The 19,460-nt window shown below is 41.8% G+C and overlaps 1 protein-coding gene across 3 annotated transcripts in view; it reads left to right on the top strand.

The window, feature by feature from the left end:
• Positions 1 to 19,460, top strand: part of AKT3 (AKT serine/threonine kinase 3) — a 254,031-nt gene that overhangs the window by 146,722 nt on the left and 87,849 nt on the right. For all 3 annotated transcript variants that reach the window (XM_075924864.1, XM_075924865.1, XM_006135203.3), the window contains exons 4-5: positions 15,443 to 15,554; positions 17,015 to 17,159. In XM_075924864.1, the coding sequence (XP_075780979.1) occupies positions 15,443 to 15,554; positions 17,015 to 17,159 (257 nt within the window). The remainder of the gene's footprint in view (positions 1 to 15,442; positions 15,555 to 17,014; positions 17,160 to 19,460) is intronic.

Below are 19,460 nucleotides of genomic sequence, written 5' to 3'. Positions count from 1 at the left end.
TTGGAAATTTCCAAGGGTTACTCATTACGTGCTGATGTAGGGCTCAGCTGTTAGTTATCAATCTGGTTCTGATCTAGTGCTACTTGTTCTTTGGCCTTGTTTACATGATCAGTACATTAGGGTAAACAGAATTGTTTATGCGTTCTTGCCCTTTACCCTTATCTTACATTTGTTCTTGCTATACTGGCAACAATGCTTATTTTAAATGGCGTATGTTCCCAAAGACTTGCTTCTGGCTCATCAGATATAGGGAAAAGGGGGGAAAGAATTCAGGCCTCACCACCCTTAAACTAGCACATACAAAGTTCTTCCTCAATTAACCCCTACAGCGAGTAACCTTCCCTTTATGTGGGGTAGGGGTGTAGGAGGGGACAGATGATTGGTGGGGGGAAGGGACTGGGGTGCCAGTGGGAGGCTCTATCCAGGAGGCACTTACTTAGGCAGCTCTGAGCCAGCAGCCCAGAAGGTCCCTCAGGCAGGTTCCCTGCCTTCCACAACCCCCACTTGCTGCTCAGTGGGTGTGGATGACTAAGAGTGCTGAACTGGACTGTTAAGAGAGCTGCTGTGATGTTCCCATTCCCTGGTGCCCCTTAGAGGAAGATTTTAGATCTGTGAGTATCTTGTATTGGAAATGTGCAGTTTCTGGTTTTCACAAGTTTGTGATTTGTTTCTTGTGAAGACATTTTTTCCTCAGGGATATACAGTAAAAGCTTTGTTATAAAGCATCTTGGGGGAATTAAGAGGGCTGGTTATTCAAATATTTGGGTGAACTAAGAATTCATAGTGTAAGTGAGGGCTGTGGGATGAGGTGTGGGAGGAGGGTATGGGTTCTGGGGTGGGGCCAGAAATGAGGGGCTCTGGGTGTGGGTGGGGATCCAAGATGGGTTCAGAGGATTGGGTGAGGGAGGGGAAAAGGCTCTGACTAGGGGTGTGGGCTCTGGGATGCATTACCAGATTTGCCCATTACACTGTGGTCTGCTCATTTATTAGGATTACTCTTATGGGGCTGGGGTGGGGCGGGGCGGAGGGGTTAATAATTCTATCAATGTCCTGCTTGTGCTCTCATATGGAGCTGAATTCTCCCTGCTGCCAATTTCCTCTCCCAACGGAGCTCTCCTGCAGGAACTGTGTTCCTCAGGACAGGGTTCTTCCCACCTTAGAAACACACAGACACTCACATCCGCTAACAGAGCACATCTGAGAGGACTGGTTAATCAGCACTCACAAGTTGACCCCTTATATTGTGCCTTTGAACTCAGTGGGCTGGATTTAACAGCATTTTAAGCTACCATCCTCATATGCCCCCAGGTTCAGCAACTCCCTATCCCCACTTTCACACCACAATCATTCTGCTGGTAAACCACGTAATGAGCAAACCACACCAGATTTTTGGGCACTACAGTGATCTGTAGCATGGGTACAAGAAGCATTGTTGCAGAGTGAATGGGGAAGCCGAAACAACACCCTTGAGAGAGAATGAACGAGAGAGAAAAGAAAAGAGAGAGAATCAACCAGCTTAAGAATGAAAGTTATTTATTTCTGGGTAGTGAATATATATCTATGTATATGTATGAGGAGCCAAACACACAAAACAGTTAAAATATTAAATCTAAATTGAAACTGATAACAAATGTTAGGGCTAGCAAACCATCTAACAGTTTTACATAGGGGAGGGTCAGGAGGCTATGCTTAGAGAGAGGTAGTTGGGGGGTGAGACCTCACCACTCTGTGGAGCTAGCACTGATCGAGGTCCTAGATGGTGATGGTAACCGGGGTCCAGAGGGCAAGAGGCAAGCAGAGCAGAGCCCTCAGCATGATCAGGCAGGAGATGATGAAGTCTCAATGGAAATGTTGCAGTTTAAATCCAGGCAACAGAACAGTTTTTCTTGAGCAAGGGTAGTAGTTTTTGTAGGGACAGGACAATAGTTCAAGGAGAACATTGGATTTGTATATGGGTAAACAGAGGTGAGACAATAGAGACTGATCACACCTGGCTATGGGTGATGTTCCTTGAAGGGCTCACAATGCAACTAGGCAGTATCAGTATTTTGGGTATCGATAGGATCCATTACTAGAATTGGTCTGATAATGACTAATTTAGGTGCGAACAGGCCTGGGTTCATTAGCATGTGGAACAGAGATTTCCCATAAGGCAGTGCTCTGCTTTTGGTATCCTATAGTTCAGTGCAGTTCCTGCTTTGGAAGAGCTGTTCTCCATTCTTTATGCTAATGGATAGGTGTCTCTGTTCTATCTTAAATGCAGATGAGTCTGAGGTGTTTCCTTAATCTTATCACCCTTGTCTAGAGGGGTATAGGTGTGTCTTCCCTAGCCTTTTCCTTGCTGTGTCTTTGATTCAAGCAGAGGCCTGGGGGAGAGGATTGTTTTCCACGAGTATCACTCCCTGGCTCCCCAAGAGCACAGGGCTGACATATGGCCATGCTCTGGTTTCCCCAAGAACACAGAGCTGGTAGGTAACAGATGGGGATGGAGATGAGGGGTTTGGATTTCAGGAAGGGGCTACAGGCCAAAGGGTTCAGAATGTGGGAGAGGCTTAAAAGCCATCTCCCTACGAGCACTGGATCCTGCCTGTCTTTCCCCCTTTCCCAGGCACTGCTGCCTCTGCATCAGAGGCAGCAGCATGGGAAGGTGGGTCAGACAGGAGTTGGTAGCAGAGGCAGCAGTGCTGGGGTGGAGGAGAGCTTGCATGTAATCATGAAGATTAACCAATGAGCCCAGGCTCATCAGTTAACTGTTTAAATGTGTATACTAACACATCCCTAGCTGAGACCAGCAGCTGGCACTGCAAGTACATCTAACTAGTGAGGTATTATAGCTTCTAGCCATGTCACTGGTTGACCAGGTGATAACACAGCCCTCAAAAATCTGCTTCCGCACCAAAGCCCTTTACGTGGTCTAAAAGTATGACCAAATTTCCACCTTTGTAACCAACATCCAAGAAAGTCTCTAGCACTGGATCTTCAAATTGCCATTTTCCACACCTTTGTAGTGTCAAGAATCCTCCTTAATACCAAGCCCCCTCCTCCATAATTGGCAACAGCTTCTCAAGGCTCGGAAGTGCTCTGTGTTTACTGGACTAAAAGGCAAATGGCATCATATATTGCTCGCTCCTTGTTGGCATTGGACACTTCAGCATTGCGGCTGTGTAGAGAAGAATCATGCATCAACTCTAATGAAACAATCCAAAAATAAAAGATATTTCCCAAGAAGGCTCCTTGATCCTCTCTGCACCTGGGCAACACATGGGAGCTCATTCTCCAGTGTGTAGCCCATTTATGGTTTTGGCATTGCTAATACAAGAGGATTATCTGCTACCTTGGACCCTGGACTCTGCTTTTGGCACAAAATCTTGCCTTTGATTTGCAGGATCCATTTGCAACGCTTTTGAAGATAGGATAGAGAGATCTGGTTTCAGTCCACCCTGTCTTTACCATTTCATCCCACTGACATCTCTTCATCCTTGTAACCAAATAGATATTCCGTACTGTCTTGTATGATGCATGTTGTGGTCTCTATTACAGGAACAAGGTTGATCAGCGTGGTTAAGATACTAGGCTCTATCATGGCTGACACCAGTGTATTTGCCACTCCTGAGAAATATTCCTTGTAAACTGTACACTTTGTGCGGCTGCTCGGGAGAGAATCAGATACTACCTAGCTAATTAGCAGAGTGCCTGTAGCTAGGTTTTATTTCTCTTGGTGGTGCACATTTGCATATGGCCCATTGCACATACAAAATCCACACATGGAAGGAAAAGATTAAAGGGAACATTCGTCTTGGGTCCATTGTCTTCACTTTCATTATTACAGTCATATCTTGTGGCACAATTGCCATATTGTCCAGTCCCACTGTCACCGTAATTGGCCCTAATGGCATCATAGCTGGCCTCCTCATTACCAGTGTCTGCAGCCTTGGCCTACCCTGCAATCTATGCAATCTGTGCAATCAGATTTCCCACCTAAGAACTAGCACTCTTGATATTCCCATCCTCGTTGGCTCTAACATCAGTTTCGCCACCATGCTGCCCGTACTCTAGAAAACCAAAGACTCTCAATCCGAGATGCTCTTGGGGGTGTTTACACAGATGTAGACGATGGTGAATGACATCTCAATAGATGACATCCCAAACTATGGAATGTCACCATATAAGATCATTGTTACTTGAGTGGTTTCCTCACCAGATATTCAACAGTTCTAGGAACTTCTGAACAGGATGGTTCTCCCATTCTAGCTGAGTGCTAGTGAGATTCCAATTGAAAATTAGCATTCTTTATTTGACATATTTCAGTTGAAACCAAAGGATAATATTTCTTGGTGTATCCACAGTGGACTGCTTGATCCAGTTAAAGAGATATCTGGGTCATTATCACCAGCAGTCTCTTGCAGGGGCAACAGGATGTACCTGATTCTTACTCAGAACTTTTCTACTTCATCCAGCCTCTTAGTGCTAATTCCCTGTGCTTACAGCAATTGTGGAAAAAATCAAAGAGCATGATGACCTCTCAGGTAGACAAAGAGGGACACAGACCAGAATGAGAAATGCCTGTTGTTCTGCATATAGAGTTCTTCCCTTTGACCTTTTGATTGTTCTGAAATGCAGCTGTTCCAGAGGGTTTTAAGCCATACTCATTGTGTCACAGTTATGCTGGGTTGGTCATGTGTTGAGGATGGATGCCCAAACAATTGCTGTATGGCAAACTGAAAATGAACACTGTGCACAAAGTGGTGAGAAGAAACAATTCCAGGGCTCCCTGAAGCATGAGTTGAAGCAGTGCAATATTGATGTTAACACTTGGGCATCACAGCAATAGGTAGCGCATACAGCAGTCCATGATGGGGTTATTCAGTTTGAGATTGAGATGGATCCTGAGGCATAGAGGCTGAGTTGTAAACCGTGGCAGGTTCTGCAGGCACAAATCGCAATCCCTTTGTCAATATCATGCTACATCTGCCTTCAGTGAGGAGAGCAGTGCCATTTGCAGATTGGCATTTTTGTCCACAGTTGTTTTCACAAGAAATAATATCTTTAGCAGCAGCATCTTTGATTATGAAGAATGACCAGGACAACAGTTGATTGCACCAAAGGTATTCAAAGTATGTTGGATGTAGCAGCAGTACATCTAAAAATCCCCAAAGAGTACAACTTTGGACATCTGGACAGTTCTCTTCATTCTAAAGGTCTAATGTGCTAGCTCCGTGGTCACCAACCCATTGATCGCGATCGACTGGTCGATTGGAAGGGCTCAACCAGTTGATTGCGAGGCATTTGGGGCATTTCACTCTACTTTTCCCCACACCTACCTCCATCGACAGGCTTTTCCTGCAGGGTGGAAGGAAGTCTGGCAGTTGCGCGCCACTTCTGGGGTTTCAGGAAGTGCGCTGGCTGCTCTCCGCCCCCCAACAGCTGGCACGGTACCAGAACCCAGGTCTATGGCGTGCCAGGGACTTTCTGAGGGGGGGGGGGGGAAGGGAGTAGAGTCCGTAGAGGAGGCATGCATTGGGGCTTCCCTCCTCTGAGGGGGGTAAGGGTCCCCTGAGGAAGCACGCATTGGGGACTTCCTGTGGGGGGGGGGAATGGGGGAGGAGTCCTGGGAGGAGGCACTTGCCGGGGACTCCCTGTCCCCTTCTCCCCACCAACACCGTGTCCCCTCTCAGCACCCACTGACACCGTGTCCCTTGCCCCCACTAACACCCTGTCCCTGCCCCAGCACCCACTACCACCCTTCCCCAGTACCATGTCCCCTGCTCCCACCAGCACAGTTGGGCGTAAAAAGGTTGGAGACCACTGTGCTAGCTGTTTCACAAGCTAGAGCTGGAAATCCTAGACAAGAAATAATATCAAATCCCATGTTAAAAAATAACATTTATAGGTGAAATACTGGACTTGATTGTAGTCTCAGGATTCCTGCCAGAGGAACAGTTTTTCCACATGCTACTGTATACCTTACACTATCAACCAAGCCAAAGGACAGTTTTTTATGGGGCTTTTTGTGACATTCCGCACAATATTCCTCATACGACCTTTACAGCACTGGCTGGTACAAGTATACACTCCAGACATGGGCAGCCTACAGAGACACATGTCTACCACACTAGAGGTGCATTGGAAATTCTCCTGGTACAGAGAGAATGAACTAGTTGATGGGAGTACAATTCAGCCCTCAGCTCTGGACAGTGGTGGTCACAGCAGATGGATCCATGGTTGGCTACAGAGCTCACTTTCAGAAGTCACAAATGCAGGGCTGTTGAATGCTCAAGAATCCATTCTTCATTTTGACACTGAGGAACTTTGGATTATACACAAAGATCATTCCTGATCTTTGTCATAAGGAAAATAGTTCAGATCCTAACTGATAATATATGTCAGTAATGTTATCTGGACAAAGAAAGAGGTGGTTAGTCCCCCATATTTTGCCAGAAAGTGGTGGATGCCCCAATGCCAGAGTTTCATTATTACATGTATCTTGTACTCCCTACACGTGTCAACTTACTACTGTGGCACCTCCTGCTTGTCGCTCTAGGAATTAGCTCAGTTTATGGAGTGTGCCACCTTCTGATTGTGTCTTGCTCATTGTCTGTTCCGCCCTGCTCTGTGTCTTCATGGATCTGCATGACTCCCTGGTCTGGATCATCTGCTTCAGGACATTGCCCTCTGGCAGTTCCCACCAGTCCATCTCTCCCCCTTTCAGGTATATTAGCAGTCCTCTGTCTCACACCTGCCACTGTGACTAACTGAAGCCCCAAAGTCCACCTTGTGGACTTGCCTCAGGGGCAGGCCGTAGTCTGTATAGGCCACGCTCCTTGGTGCAAGGTATGGTTCAAGGGGAGCGGGAGAGACCAGGCCCACCCACTACTCTGAATACTGGCCCAGGGACCCTCTGGCTGCAGCCTTGGCCTGCTCTCCTTCACTCCTTTAACTTCCCTCAGTGTTCCCTGGGCCACTTACCTGTGACCTTGGCACCTTCTCAGTCCTTATGTCAAGGCCACAGCCTGCTACATATAAGTCTGGAGCCCCTCTCTCTGTCTCTCTCTTTGTGCTCTCCCTTAGCCTGTCCAGCACTGCTCCATCCAAGGTGCTTTACCTTGGTAATGAGTCCTTCACCCTCGCTGGTTGGGAATGGACTGCCCTTTCTGGTCTATTGAGCAGCTCCTTATTAGGGATGTCTTCGTGTAGATGATTTTTAAACTGGTTCCCCTAGTGGGCTGGCTCCCGTCTGCCACACCGTGCTGCTACCTCTGATATGGAGGCAGCAATGTGGGATAGCAGGGGGCTCCGTGGGAGTGAGGTCGGGAGTACACTGGCTGCTGGCCCCGTCCCTGGGGACTATCAAAGTCATGTAACCTTTAAAATTTGATGAGGTTACACAACTATTCCATTACATGCTATCTAATGTCCCTATTCCTTATATTAGGGCTACCTCAACAAGCTGCCCGTTAATTGGCTCCCTGTAAGCCTCTTGCTGATTAGAAGGGCTTATGCAGGTTCCCTCCTGTCTGCTTTTAACCCTTCGCTTCCTGAGTGGGACAACTGTCCCACCAAAGTATTTTATCATTTAGCTTCAGAGACTTGGATTCCAATCTTGACATGGGTCACCAATTATAATGGTTGCTTGGTCTGATTCTTAATGCTAAAGGATATTTATCTCACATAACTCACCAGCGTGGTATGCCATAGTTTTCAATTTCAGCCTATAGCTCAAATGGCTTGAGCATGCTTTTTCACATTTGAAATGTACTGGTAGAGTTGTTGAGACTTTATTAGGCTCAGATTATTGCTTTTAGTACCTAACTATCATGAGTTCAAAATTAACCACTGAAAGATAAATCAGATTTGTATGTTTAAGATAATTTCGGTTCTCTAAAAAAAACAAAAAAAACCCCCCAACAACCTACAACCAGCATGTGAAATGCCAGTGTTCACCCTTCCTTATTTCATGAGAGCATGCAATAATAAATCATCAGTGGGTTTCAGCCCAGTACCTCCTGGGGGATCAGGAGTAATAGAATTTGGAGCATGACCAAATACGTAAGGCACTTCTGGTTGGTAGTGTGTAGTACTGTACAATTAACCCATCTGTGTCTGTTAATACCTACTCTCTATATGATAATATTAATCCTTATGTTATATAGTTTCTTTCATGTCTTGCTATAATATTCAAGTTTGTTACCTTTTGTATTCAAGTTTCCCCCACTCATCTACAGAATTCATCTCTTGGGTCTGCAGCTGGGAGCGTTCTGATCAAGTTAGCAAGACTTACAGAGAGAGAGAGAGAGAGAGAGAGAGAGAGAGAGAGAGAGAGAGTGTGTATGAGCGTATACATAATGCATATACACACTCACTTATATATGGCTTAATAGGCGGCCAGTACTCTTTTTTTAATCACATCAAAAAATATGTTGTTTGTCAGAACCTTGTGTTTATGAACTAATCATGATGATCATATAATGTTCTTTTTAGCTTGTATGCTGAATGTAATTGAGAAGAAAACTGGTGATTAAACAGTTAAAGTTACAGAATTCAGACTTTAAAGTTTTTAATAAAATCTGAACAGATGATCTGCTTTTTTTTTTTTTTTTTTTTTTTTTTTGAACTGGCAGGTTTCAGGCCCTCTAATTGGCTTCCCAGTTTTACAGAGTAATTACAGCTTCAAGCAAACTTTGTCATCTGTGGTTCAGAATGGTGTAAAGTAAACAGAACATTTGAAATACAGCTTGTAGTTAGAGTTGCTCAGGAGAGTTTAACTAACCTATGTAATTTAGATAGTAGCATCATTTTATTTGAATATAGTAGTTGAACTAATAATTTGGAATGTGTCAAACATTTTGTAGGCATAATGAACAAAGTTAAGTTGACATTTTAAATCATCTTTTCATTTTAAGGAACTAAGTTCAATAATTCATAAAGTTCCTTTATATCTTTTAATACTCCTTTTTGCTTTTTTCCATATCATAAAGGATCAGAAATGGCCTGAGAAGTGATACTTTTTCTTAAACTGTATTGCCAATTTCTGTTCATTTAGATTGTAGTCTTTTGAACATCAGTCTCCCCTCAGATGTTTTATCCTGCCTAGCATTAAAAGGTCAGAAAACTCATTGTTGATCTTGAATCATAACTACATTGAAAGATTTAGGATTAAAATGTGTAATTCTAAATTATAGATGGCTAGCATACAAGAACACAAAGTTGAGTCTGCTCACTGGCTTCCTCATCCTTTTGAATATAATTTAGACTTCCAACTGTTTTTGAATTGAGATTCAGTCTTTTAATTACATTTGTTTATGTATAGTAGCAAATTTGAAGACATTATGGTGGCTTGTTCTCTTGTCTTGGTAGTGACCCAAATACTGCTTGAACATCTTGAGCCAGCTCTTGGTAGCAAGCTTCACTATTCCTCTGTGCTTTGTACTTCTCTTTCTAAACTATTTTTTCTTTGGAAGTGTAATGCAGTTTTTCAGTAATTAGTAGAAAAGAATAGTAATGCTGTATATTATTGAACTCACTCATTCATCTTTACACATTTTTTTCATTAGCTGTCAGTGAAGAGTCCTCATTCATTTTTTAGTCATAATAGGAATGTCTCTTACACAAATGCGTGTGTATGCAATAGCTTATGATGTGTGGGGATGTTCCAGATGCCATTAAACTTAGATAAAACAACATCAGTTTTTGAAGTCTGCTGTTACTCTGCTTTTCTAAAACATTGTTCCTTTTTTAAGAAAAAACATTAAATTAACACCTTAAAATTTAATTTAAATAAGTGTTCTATAGATGTTTGGAGAGTATTAGAACCAGAGATTGTTAAAATGTTTGAATTTTGATTTCCCAGCATTTGTTATTGAAATTACAAAATTTGACAAATGCTCTTTTAAATAAATTGTTTCAGTATTGACCAACTGTAATGAACGTTATTTCCAAACAAGCTTTTGCTAATTGAAGAGCCTAGTAAGAAGTCAAAAATGAAATCTGATTCTTGTAAATACTAATAAATATAGCACCATAGATTTTGGACAGTGCTTTAGAAGATGTAAAGTGAATTCCATCCCTGCCCTGAAGAGCTTAGAGTTTAACATGAACAAGTCAAAACAGAGAATAGCCATTTAAGATGGGCAAAGGATGAAAACTATAGAGAGTTTGGTCAGTGTAACTGAAGCCTGCTATGTAATTTTACTATAGCTCTTGAGTTGTAACTATTTCTATTATAAGCCTCATTTTTTTCACATTAAGCATTCGATCTCTGTGAGAGAATGTTTTTTGAAATGTTTAGGTTATATCAGGCAACGTTGTTCTGAGATGAAACTTTGACATAACATTTTTCACCTTTTGCAAAGTTTTCAAATGTGAGTCTTGTTAAGATATGTCTGCAAAGTGACTTATTCTAAAAGCTTGAACTGTGTGTTCTGTGCTCCATAGTCCTGTACAGAGTCTAGCACATATGACTTCCTTTTTTTCCCCCAATATTTTTCCAGTATTTAATACAATAAGATTTTTTTGTAATAGATTTATGAAAATGTGAATGATTCATTAGGCTCTTGGGAGATTTAATTTTTATACTTTGCCAGAAGTCAAGTGATGACTTAAGTGTTCATTTTTAATAAGAAATTGGCAGTCCTTTTTGTTAGTCTTCAAAGAGTTCAATTATTATTTTTTGCCTTTATATAAAGAAATATATTAACCTCCATATTTTTATTCTTCCATATGTCTAATATAAGGAATATTCCATCTTTTCCTGGGAACAAGTCGAGTGGGGATACAGAATGGTTTGTGAAAATAGTCTTGATTCTGACACAGATTCTGAAAAATGTGCAGTTGCATCCTTTAATGGTACTAAGCCTTTCTGAACAGTAGCGTTTGTCCTCACTATTGGTTTGCAGCTCCACCAATGGAAGTACTGTTTTTAGATAGGGCACTGCAGTTTTTATTGTGTCATATAAACCTAGTTGGCAAGAGGGGAAGGAAAGTAGCTTGCATCTCACCTCCTTGCTTCTAAGTCTGAGAGAACCATAAAATCATAGAACACTAGAACTGGAAGGGACCCTGAGAAGTCATCAAGTCCAGTTCCCTATCCTCATGGCAGGACCGAGTACCATCTTGAATGAGCCATCGTCTTCATCCAGCAGCAGTTTCTTATAAATAAGCTCTGCCCAGAAAGTACTGTTGTGCTACTCCAGTTGAAAGGATGTTCAACATTGTGCTGAGGACACGTGATTACAGTATCTTTTGCAGCCATCTGAGGAATATTCAATCTCTACTCCTCAACCCTCTCAGCCATGACCATCTCCTTGTCCAGCCAGTCTTGGTCTTCCCCTTTGTACTCCCTGTTCCAGTCCCAGTCTTTTCTCCTTGCTCTCAGTGACAATTTTGTCCTCTTGGCTCCTTTTCCAGTCTCTCTCTCTCTCTCTCTCTCTCTTTCACCCCCAATGCCAACAGTCCCCTTCCCCACTGGCTCCAACTTTCCCTCTCTATACTCATTGGTTCCCAGAGTTTTGTCCCAGTCTTTTTGAATAACCAGTCCCAAGTTCCCTGCATGCATGTGTCTCCCCTTTTCACCTTTGGTTCTTCATCTCTTTTCCCTGTCTTGTCCACAAAGCCACCAGTCCCAGTAATCTAGCCCATTCAGTCCCAGTGCTCCTTATCTGAATCTACTTTCCCTCCGCTCAAGTTTGTTTCTTGTCTCCTTTGCATTTTAATCAGACAGATTTTTTCACCTTGTTGCTTGGGTGTGGGGGTGAGCACGGGGAATGTAAGCACAGGAGAGACACATTACCTGCTTTCTGGCTTCCAAAAACATAGCTGGATAGTAATTAATAATATTAGGATGTGTTTGTAAATGGAGAAAATATCTCTCTAAATTTATAGAACATGAATGAGGGCTGAGAAAAAAATATAAAAACTTGCAGGAAAAAGATTTATTATAATAAAGTACTTGTCCAAATCTTGAGTCAGAGAGTAACACCATCCAACATTTAATTTAATGGAAATTGCATGTGATTATCAGTTCTGGGAATTTTGTCATATTTCAATAAACTTAATCTGACATTGATTACAAAATTAGAATATACAAACAACATTTGAAATAGATATGTCTTTAAAATTGTATGGGTTGAACCTCTCTAGTCCAGCACCATCGGGACCAGATGGATGCTGAACCAAAGAATTTGCTGAACCATGGAAGGTCAATATCATAGCAAGTGGTTCTCTCTTTTTATTTTTATTTTGCTGAGATGAATAAATGGAACAATGCTTGCAGTGCTGCTTAATAATGTATAACTGTACTGATACACCCTATATAAGCCTACACCTAGCCAACCCTTATCAGTGCTCTTCATAACAAAATGTTAGCGTTACACAATTTTACTGTATTAACACAAGGAAATAAGTAGATAAAGCATAAAAATTGTGCTTACACTTAGGAGCATTACCATTACCTCCTTGCTGGGCTCTTAGAAGACATTTAGGGGTAAATTAAAGTTAAATAACAGCATAGAATACTGAGAGCTGGGACCATAGGAAACTTGGCCACACTCAATTATAAGCTAACTAAAATCATATCAGTCCACGGATGTTGCCAGACCAGGGAGGCTCAACAAGTACAAATGTTTTGGTTGTTGTTTGAAAAATAGTGTGTGATTACATTTTAAAAACTTAATAACCTATATGTGAATGGAAAGAGTTATTTTTCCTGAATTACTAGGACTTAATAATGTGATCTTTGTCATTTTTGTATGGAATTTCTTATTAGCTCATTCTCTGAAGTGCCTCGTTTGTTATGTCTTGTTTCAGTTATGTATAGGAAGATCTGGATGAACTTACTTCTTTTCCTAAGTAATTTTGTAGAATTTAGCTTAAACAAAACTTGGGCCAGATATACACAGAGGCTACGTCTACACTGGCCCCTCTTCCGGAAGGGGCATGTAAATTTCACGAGTCGTCGTAGGGAAATCCGCGGGGGATTTAAATATCCCCCGCGGCATTTAAATAAAAATGTCCGCCGCTTTTTTCCGGCTTTTAAAAAAGCCGGAAAAGAGCGTCTAGACTGGCCCCGATCCTCCGGAAAAAGTGCCCTTTTCCGGAGGGTCTTATTCCTACTTTGAAGTCTTTGAAGTAGGAATAAGACCCTCTGGAAAAGGGCACTTTTTCCGGAGGATCGGGGCCAGTCTAGACGCTCTTTTCCGGCTTTTTTAAAAAAAAAGCGGCGGACATTTTTATTTAAATTTTTATTTAAATGCCGCGGGGGATATTTAAATCCCCCGCGGATTTCCCTACGACGACTCGTGAAATTTACATGCCCCTTCCGGAAGAGGGGCCAGTGTAGACGTAGCCTAAAGGAGAAGGTTGAATCAAAATATGCAACTCCATCTACCTTAATTATGTAGCTGGAGGCCAACGGGCATACTTCCCTTACTCCACGCAGGAGTACTGGCTGCCAGTGGAGGTGCACTCTCATTTTGATTTAGTGTGTCTTATCTAGACCCGCTAAATTGAACTCTAGAAGGTCGTGGCAATGTCAAACTTCCCCAGTGTGAAGACATGGCCTAAGTCTCTTCTTGCAGAAATTTACTTGAAAAAGGAAACTTGAAATGACCATTCATTGCACTGGAATATATATTTATGGAAGTACAATGAATATAGTTTTGTGAATTAATATATGTTCATGTGTACAAGATTGCAAATATTTATTTTATTATGTTTAATTTATTCAGTTTTTCAAAATATATTTATAGGTGCCCAACTACTGCTCTGGATGAATACCATATACATTTTATTTACATCATAAATACTTGAACCTTAATGCTCAGCCATCTTAGCATCTTTAACAAAATGTGGGCTTTACGGTATGCGTAAAAGGCAACCAATACGATTCTAGCAGAGTGGGGAAGCAAGTTACAAAAGAAAGGACCATTCTCAGAGAATGTCTTGCCAACAGCTCCTCCTTCTTTATATTGAGGGCAGTGTTCTCTGTAAGCTGTGCTCTTGGGTGGCTGCTCAGAAGAGATTCAGATGCCACCCAGCTGTTTAGCAGAGCACCCACAACCATCCGCAGCCAGCAGCATGTGTTTCCATTGGTGGTGCACATCAGCATATGCCATGGTACATGTAACAAAATTTATTCTGCTCATGGATGCAAAAAGTTAGAGGAAACATTGATTGTGGGACTACCATCTTGAATTGCTCTCCTAATCTGTACTCTGTCAGAAGGCTGGAGAAAGAAGCTAGTCTCTTCCGAACCATTTAGGATATTTCTGCACTGCAGCACTATTTCTAAATAACTAGGGCTATGCCAAAATAACTTAGTCTGTGTCTACACAGCAGGCAGTTATTTTGAAATAATGTCAAAATACTGTCAAGCTAGAGGACTTCTTACTCTGACTCCTGTAACCTTCAGGCTTTGTCTACATTGGCACTTGAAAGTAGGAATAAGGGATCTTCCGGAAAAGGGTTTATTTTCCGCAAGATCCCGTCTAGACTGGCGCTTTTCTCCGGCAAAACCTCGAGCCGGAAAAAAGCGACAGCCATGTTCATGCAAGTGCCGCGGGGGATATTTAAATCCCCCGCGGCATTTGCAATTCCGAAGTGTCTCATTAGCATCCTTTTTACGGAAAAGGGTGCCAATGTAGACACAGCCTCATTGTATGAGGAATAAGGGAAGTCAGAGGAAGAGTGCTTTATTTCAAAATAAGTGCTGTATAGACGTTCCCTATTTCGAAATAAGATACATAATTGACATAGCTCAATTTGTGTAGCTTATTTCGAGTTAAGCCCTGCAGTGTAGACGCACCCTTAGGGGTCTATATATTAAAACCAACACCTTGAATTCCACCTGGAAGCTTTTGAGAAAACTATACAGATTATGAAGCATTGGTCTCATGTGCTTCTAATGTGTTGTTACTTAAGCTCTCTGCGACATTCTGTTAGCTACAGCTTCTGAATGGTTCTAAGGTGCATCCCGATGAAGAGCACACTGTAGCAACTTAATCTTAAGGTGACAATGTCATGAATAGTTGTGGTTTGGTTTGCATTAGAGAGAAAAGATCCCATTCTTCTTGCCAGGTGCAGATGGAATAAGGTGCCTTTGGCTACAAGCTCTACCTTGGTGTCTTTGAATAGTGCAAGATCTAACACCACTCTCAAGTTGCACACCTGTTTTGCAAATGGAGATCACTCTGTCTGTGTGATTCAAATTCCATTAGCTCTTCTGGCTGTTTCCTCCAGCCCACAAATATTCTTTCGATCTTGCCTACAACTAATTAGCTTTCATCCATGCCCCAAGTTCAGCTAGGTATTGAGTGATTCGTTCCATAGCTTCTTATAAATACTGAATGTGTATATGAATTACATTTAATGTAATGAAATAATTTTATTTGTTTTTCCCATATTATAATGTCAATATTTATAATAAAAAATGTCCATTATATCTTTCTAGAATGCCAGCTAATGAAAACAGAGCGACCAAAGCCAAACACATTTATTATTAGATGTCTTCAGTGGACAACTGTAATAGAGAGGACATTTCATGTAGACACTCCAGAGGAACGGTGAGGAATGTTATGTCTTCCAAATTCTTTGGGCAAAAGTTTCAGCATATCTACCAGTATGATGCAAGTCTTGATCTTGATTACTGCATAATCTGATTATTTGTGTGTGATTATTTTAAGAATGTATATGTTTGCCTATGTAAAATGTTCCTAGTTTGTATTGAGTATAAGATAATTACTTTGGATAACTGAAGTTAAAGAATGTGTTCAAATTACCCAAATTCGCGTCTTGATGTGTCTCTGAAGTTACATTTTCAACAACATAAATCAGATTTGAAACTCATTTTCTTCTCTCAGAAGCTATGAATTTCCTTTAGTTCTGTACATCTTTTCTCGGAAAATGCAATATCCTGTGACTGTATATTTAGTTATTACAATTTTTTGTTAGGTGTATACACAATTAAGCACGGTGTAAAAATAAAAATTATCTCTTCATACTCAAGAAGAATATGAGAGTGATGAGATGAGGTGCCATGTAAGAAAATTATATAGCAAAGTAATGACATAGTGTATTGTGATCTTTATCTCATAGTGCCCACTTTCCAGTTGAGATTAATACCATGCATTGTGTTAGAAATTGCAATTAGCTACTACCTTTTCTTTCTGTGTTGATAATATAGTCATCTAGATTGTCCTAAAAGGTCAACATTGCCTTATACTGAGCTGTTTTATTTGTTAGTGATATACCTTTAAATAGCCTGTCAAGAAATACAGACTATATTGGGATTGCAGAATACTGTCTACACTAAGCCTGAGCTATACTTTGACTCATTAAGGTACTTTTGTTGTTAAGTATTTACAAAGGTATACTTATTTAATTAATGTGATATAATCTGCAATGCACATATACTCTGTGCTACTGATTCTAGAGCAGGTTCCACTTGCTAGACTTATACAGTACCTGGGAGTAAATTGAAGCAAATTACTTCAGTAATTCCTTCATTATATAGTATAGGAATTTGCAGGTAAAATACTACTACACTTGAACCTCCCTGGTCCAGCACCCTGGGGACCCGACCAGTCCTGAACAAGGTGATTTGCTGGTCTGTGGAGGTCAATGCCAACTGCTGGCCTCTGGGCTCTTTTGGAGGGCTGCCTCCTTCTTGGCCACTGAGCTCCTCTCCTGCTGCTGGCCTCAGCTCCTAGGCTCCCTTCTCAGGGCTCTGCTCCTGGCTGGGCACACTGCCACCAGGCTGCCAGCCTGGCTCCTCTCCCAGCCCCAGCCTGGCTCTGCTCCTGGCCCAGCTGCACTCAGTTCTCCACTCCCAACTACTGGCCCCTCTGCTGCTGGACTTCTAAGACGGCCCCTGCTCCCAGCCACCAGGACACTCAGGATTACAGACATTGCTGGACCAGAGATGTTCAACTGTATTATGTTTGTATTCATTAGAAACCATTTAGTTGCAGAAGAAGTCAAGCCTTGTAAATTTTTAATAGGAATTTTGGTCTATCCTTGATAGGGAAGAATGGACAGAAGCCATCCAGGCTGTAGCAGATAGGCTTCAGAGGCAAGAAGAGGAGAGAATGAACTGTAGTCCAACATCACAGATAGACAATATAGGAGAGGAGGAGATGGATGCTTCCACAACCCACCATAAAAGAAAGGTACAGGATATAGAAATGACTGATAAAATTCCTTAATATGTACATCACTTGTGTATGGTTGTGTATTTGTATAGAAGCAATATGCAGCGACAACTATTTATAGAAAAGTTTTAGTTTACCATTAGACATGGACATAAACATTTCTTTTATTAAAGTTAAAGTTGAACTTCTTTAATTTTGTTGTTTTCACATAAGTCACTCTTTGAGCTCATAGTTCATTCTTTCTGGCACTAGGAATGTTAAAATAAGTGTAATTGTGTAAATATGTAACCACTGAGAGGCAGTGGGGCTGAAGGGGCAGGTGGCTCCGTCTGCCTCCCCACCTACCTCTGTAGGAGTCAGCATGGGAGAGGTAGGCGGTTCCCCATGTACACTAGCTTCTGCCCCCCCTCCCCACTGCATCTTAAATAGAGGCAGCAGAATGGGTGCGTGTAACCATGCGGGTTAACCGAGGAGCCCAGGCTTATTGGTTAACCATGTACTGGGTATGGTTAAACTGTCTGACTACTCGCTCTTTCCCCTCCTTCTCTCTCCCCCCCTGCCCTGGCCCCCTGCTTGATGCCTTTCTATCAGAGTCAGCAACGGGGGTGAGGAAGCAGGAGCCGTTTTAAAAGCCATTTTCCCCCAGCGCTGTCTCTGTGGTGGTGCCTGCCCCCCCCCCACTCCTGCACTGCGGTGGTGTTTCCACCCCCCCCCCACTATCAGAGGCAACAGTGTGTGAGTGTGGGGGTGTGAAGCAGCCTCTGCCTGTGGCAGGCCCAGGCTCGCCGTGGACAGAGGCTACTCCGCATTCTGTTTCTCCTGGGACCTCCTGCAGACAGAAGCTGTTGGACCCGGCTAGTCCCAGCTCTGGCTACATATAAATTGCAGAGCTGCAGCAGAGGTAGCTCCTGGACCCGGCGTGAGCTGGGACTGAGTGCCTTCCCTTATCGATTCATCATGTAGTCGATAAAATTTTTTATCGACTACACAATTAGTCAAATTCCCACTACTTAACATCCCTACCATGTACATGAGTACATGCTAACATCCCGCTATCCGGCACCAAGAGTTAATGGATATATATGCTACTTATTTTTTCAATGTCTGATTTCTGTGTCAGGGTTGAATGAATTAGTTGACAATTTTTTCTACATTTTCACATTTTGCTTTTTTATATTTTCTAATCTTCTAGAAATGTGGAAAGAGGATTTTTGCTAAAGGAAGACTATTTGTCTATCTCATGCAAATACTCCCATTTAAAGAAATATATTATTTGCATGAGAAAAGTAATCAGTATTTGTCTCTTAGGCTATGTCTACATTGCATCCATCTTCCTGAATAAATGAGAATGGCTCCTGCACAAGAGGGAGTTTTTCCACAAAAACGCACTGTGTGGACGGCTCTTTTTTATGCAAAAAGCCTCTTGTGCAAAAATGGCCCCAATTAATTATGCAAATGAAGTATGGCAATATACTAATCCACGCTTCCTTTACATAGGCTTTTGCGCAAGAGGGATGCAATGTAGACGTAGTCCTAGGGTGCATTTACACTGCATTCGTGACGCAAAATAAATTACGCAATTTGAGCTACGCAAGTTGTTTATTTTGAGTCAATTTTTACTGTCTACATAGCACTTATTTTGAAATAAATCACTATTCCAAAATGTCCTTTACTCCTCATGGAATGAGGGTTACAGGGACGGTGGAATAGCAAGCCCAAGATATTTTGAAATAATGGGCATGCTCAAAAGATGCAGAATAGTTATTTATAGCACTGCATTGTAGACACAGCCTTGCTGACATTTCGTCTTTGCATTCTGCAAAAATATCTGTGTTCAAATTTTTAATAAAGTAGAAGATATTACTGTTTTATTTTCTTATCTGTAAACTACCACCTTCCTTGATAGCAACAGGAATAAGTAAAGTACTAGAAATAGTATATTTTAAGTTGTTGTTACAAAGCCAGCAGAATGAACACACAACTTGAACTTTTTTTAACTTAGCCTTCACTGTTCATTGCAGCGCTTCTCAGGCCCCTACCAATCCCGTACCAACCATACTAAAACCATGCTTTCTGTGCATATCAGAAAGGCTGGTTTATTGAGCTTGATAGTTGGTGAAGTACCAGATAAAAGAGTTTTTACTGTATTGTCTTATGATTTCTGTCTGTCTGTCTCTTTGTCTAATTGCAGTTGGTAGAGTAGTGTTGGACACTTGTTAAATGGATATTGAGGATTGAATGGACATGCTTTATTCAGTGCATAGGCAGCTCAGGAAATTAATCCAACTTGCCTGTGAAGAATGAGTTTTTTTATATATG

Source organism: Pelodiscus sinensis, chromosome 3 (assembly GCF_049634645.1).
Source record: "Pelodiscus sinensis isolate JC-2024 chromosome 3, ASM4963464v1, whole genome shotgun sequence".
Lineage (NCBI taxonomy): Eukaryota > Metazoa > Chordata > Testudines > Trionychidae > Pelodiscus > Pelodiscus sinensis.
This window is presented reverse-complemented; position numbering and strand designations above follow the sequence as displayed.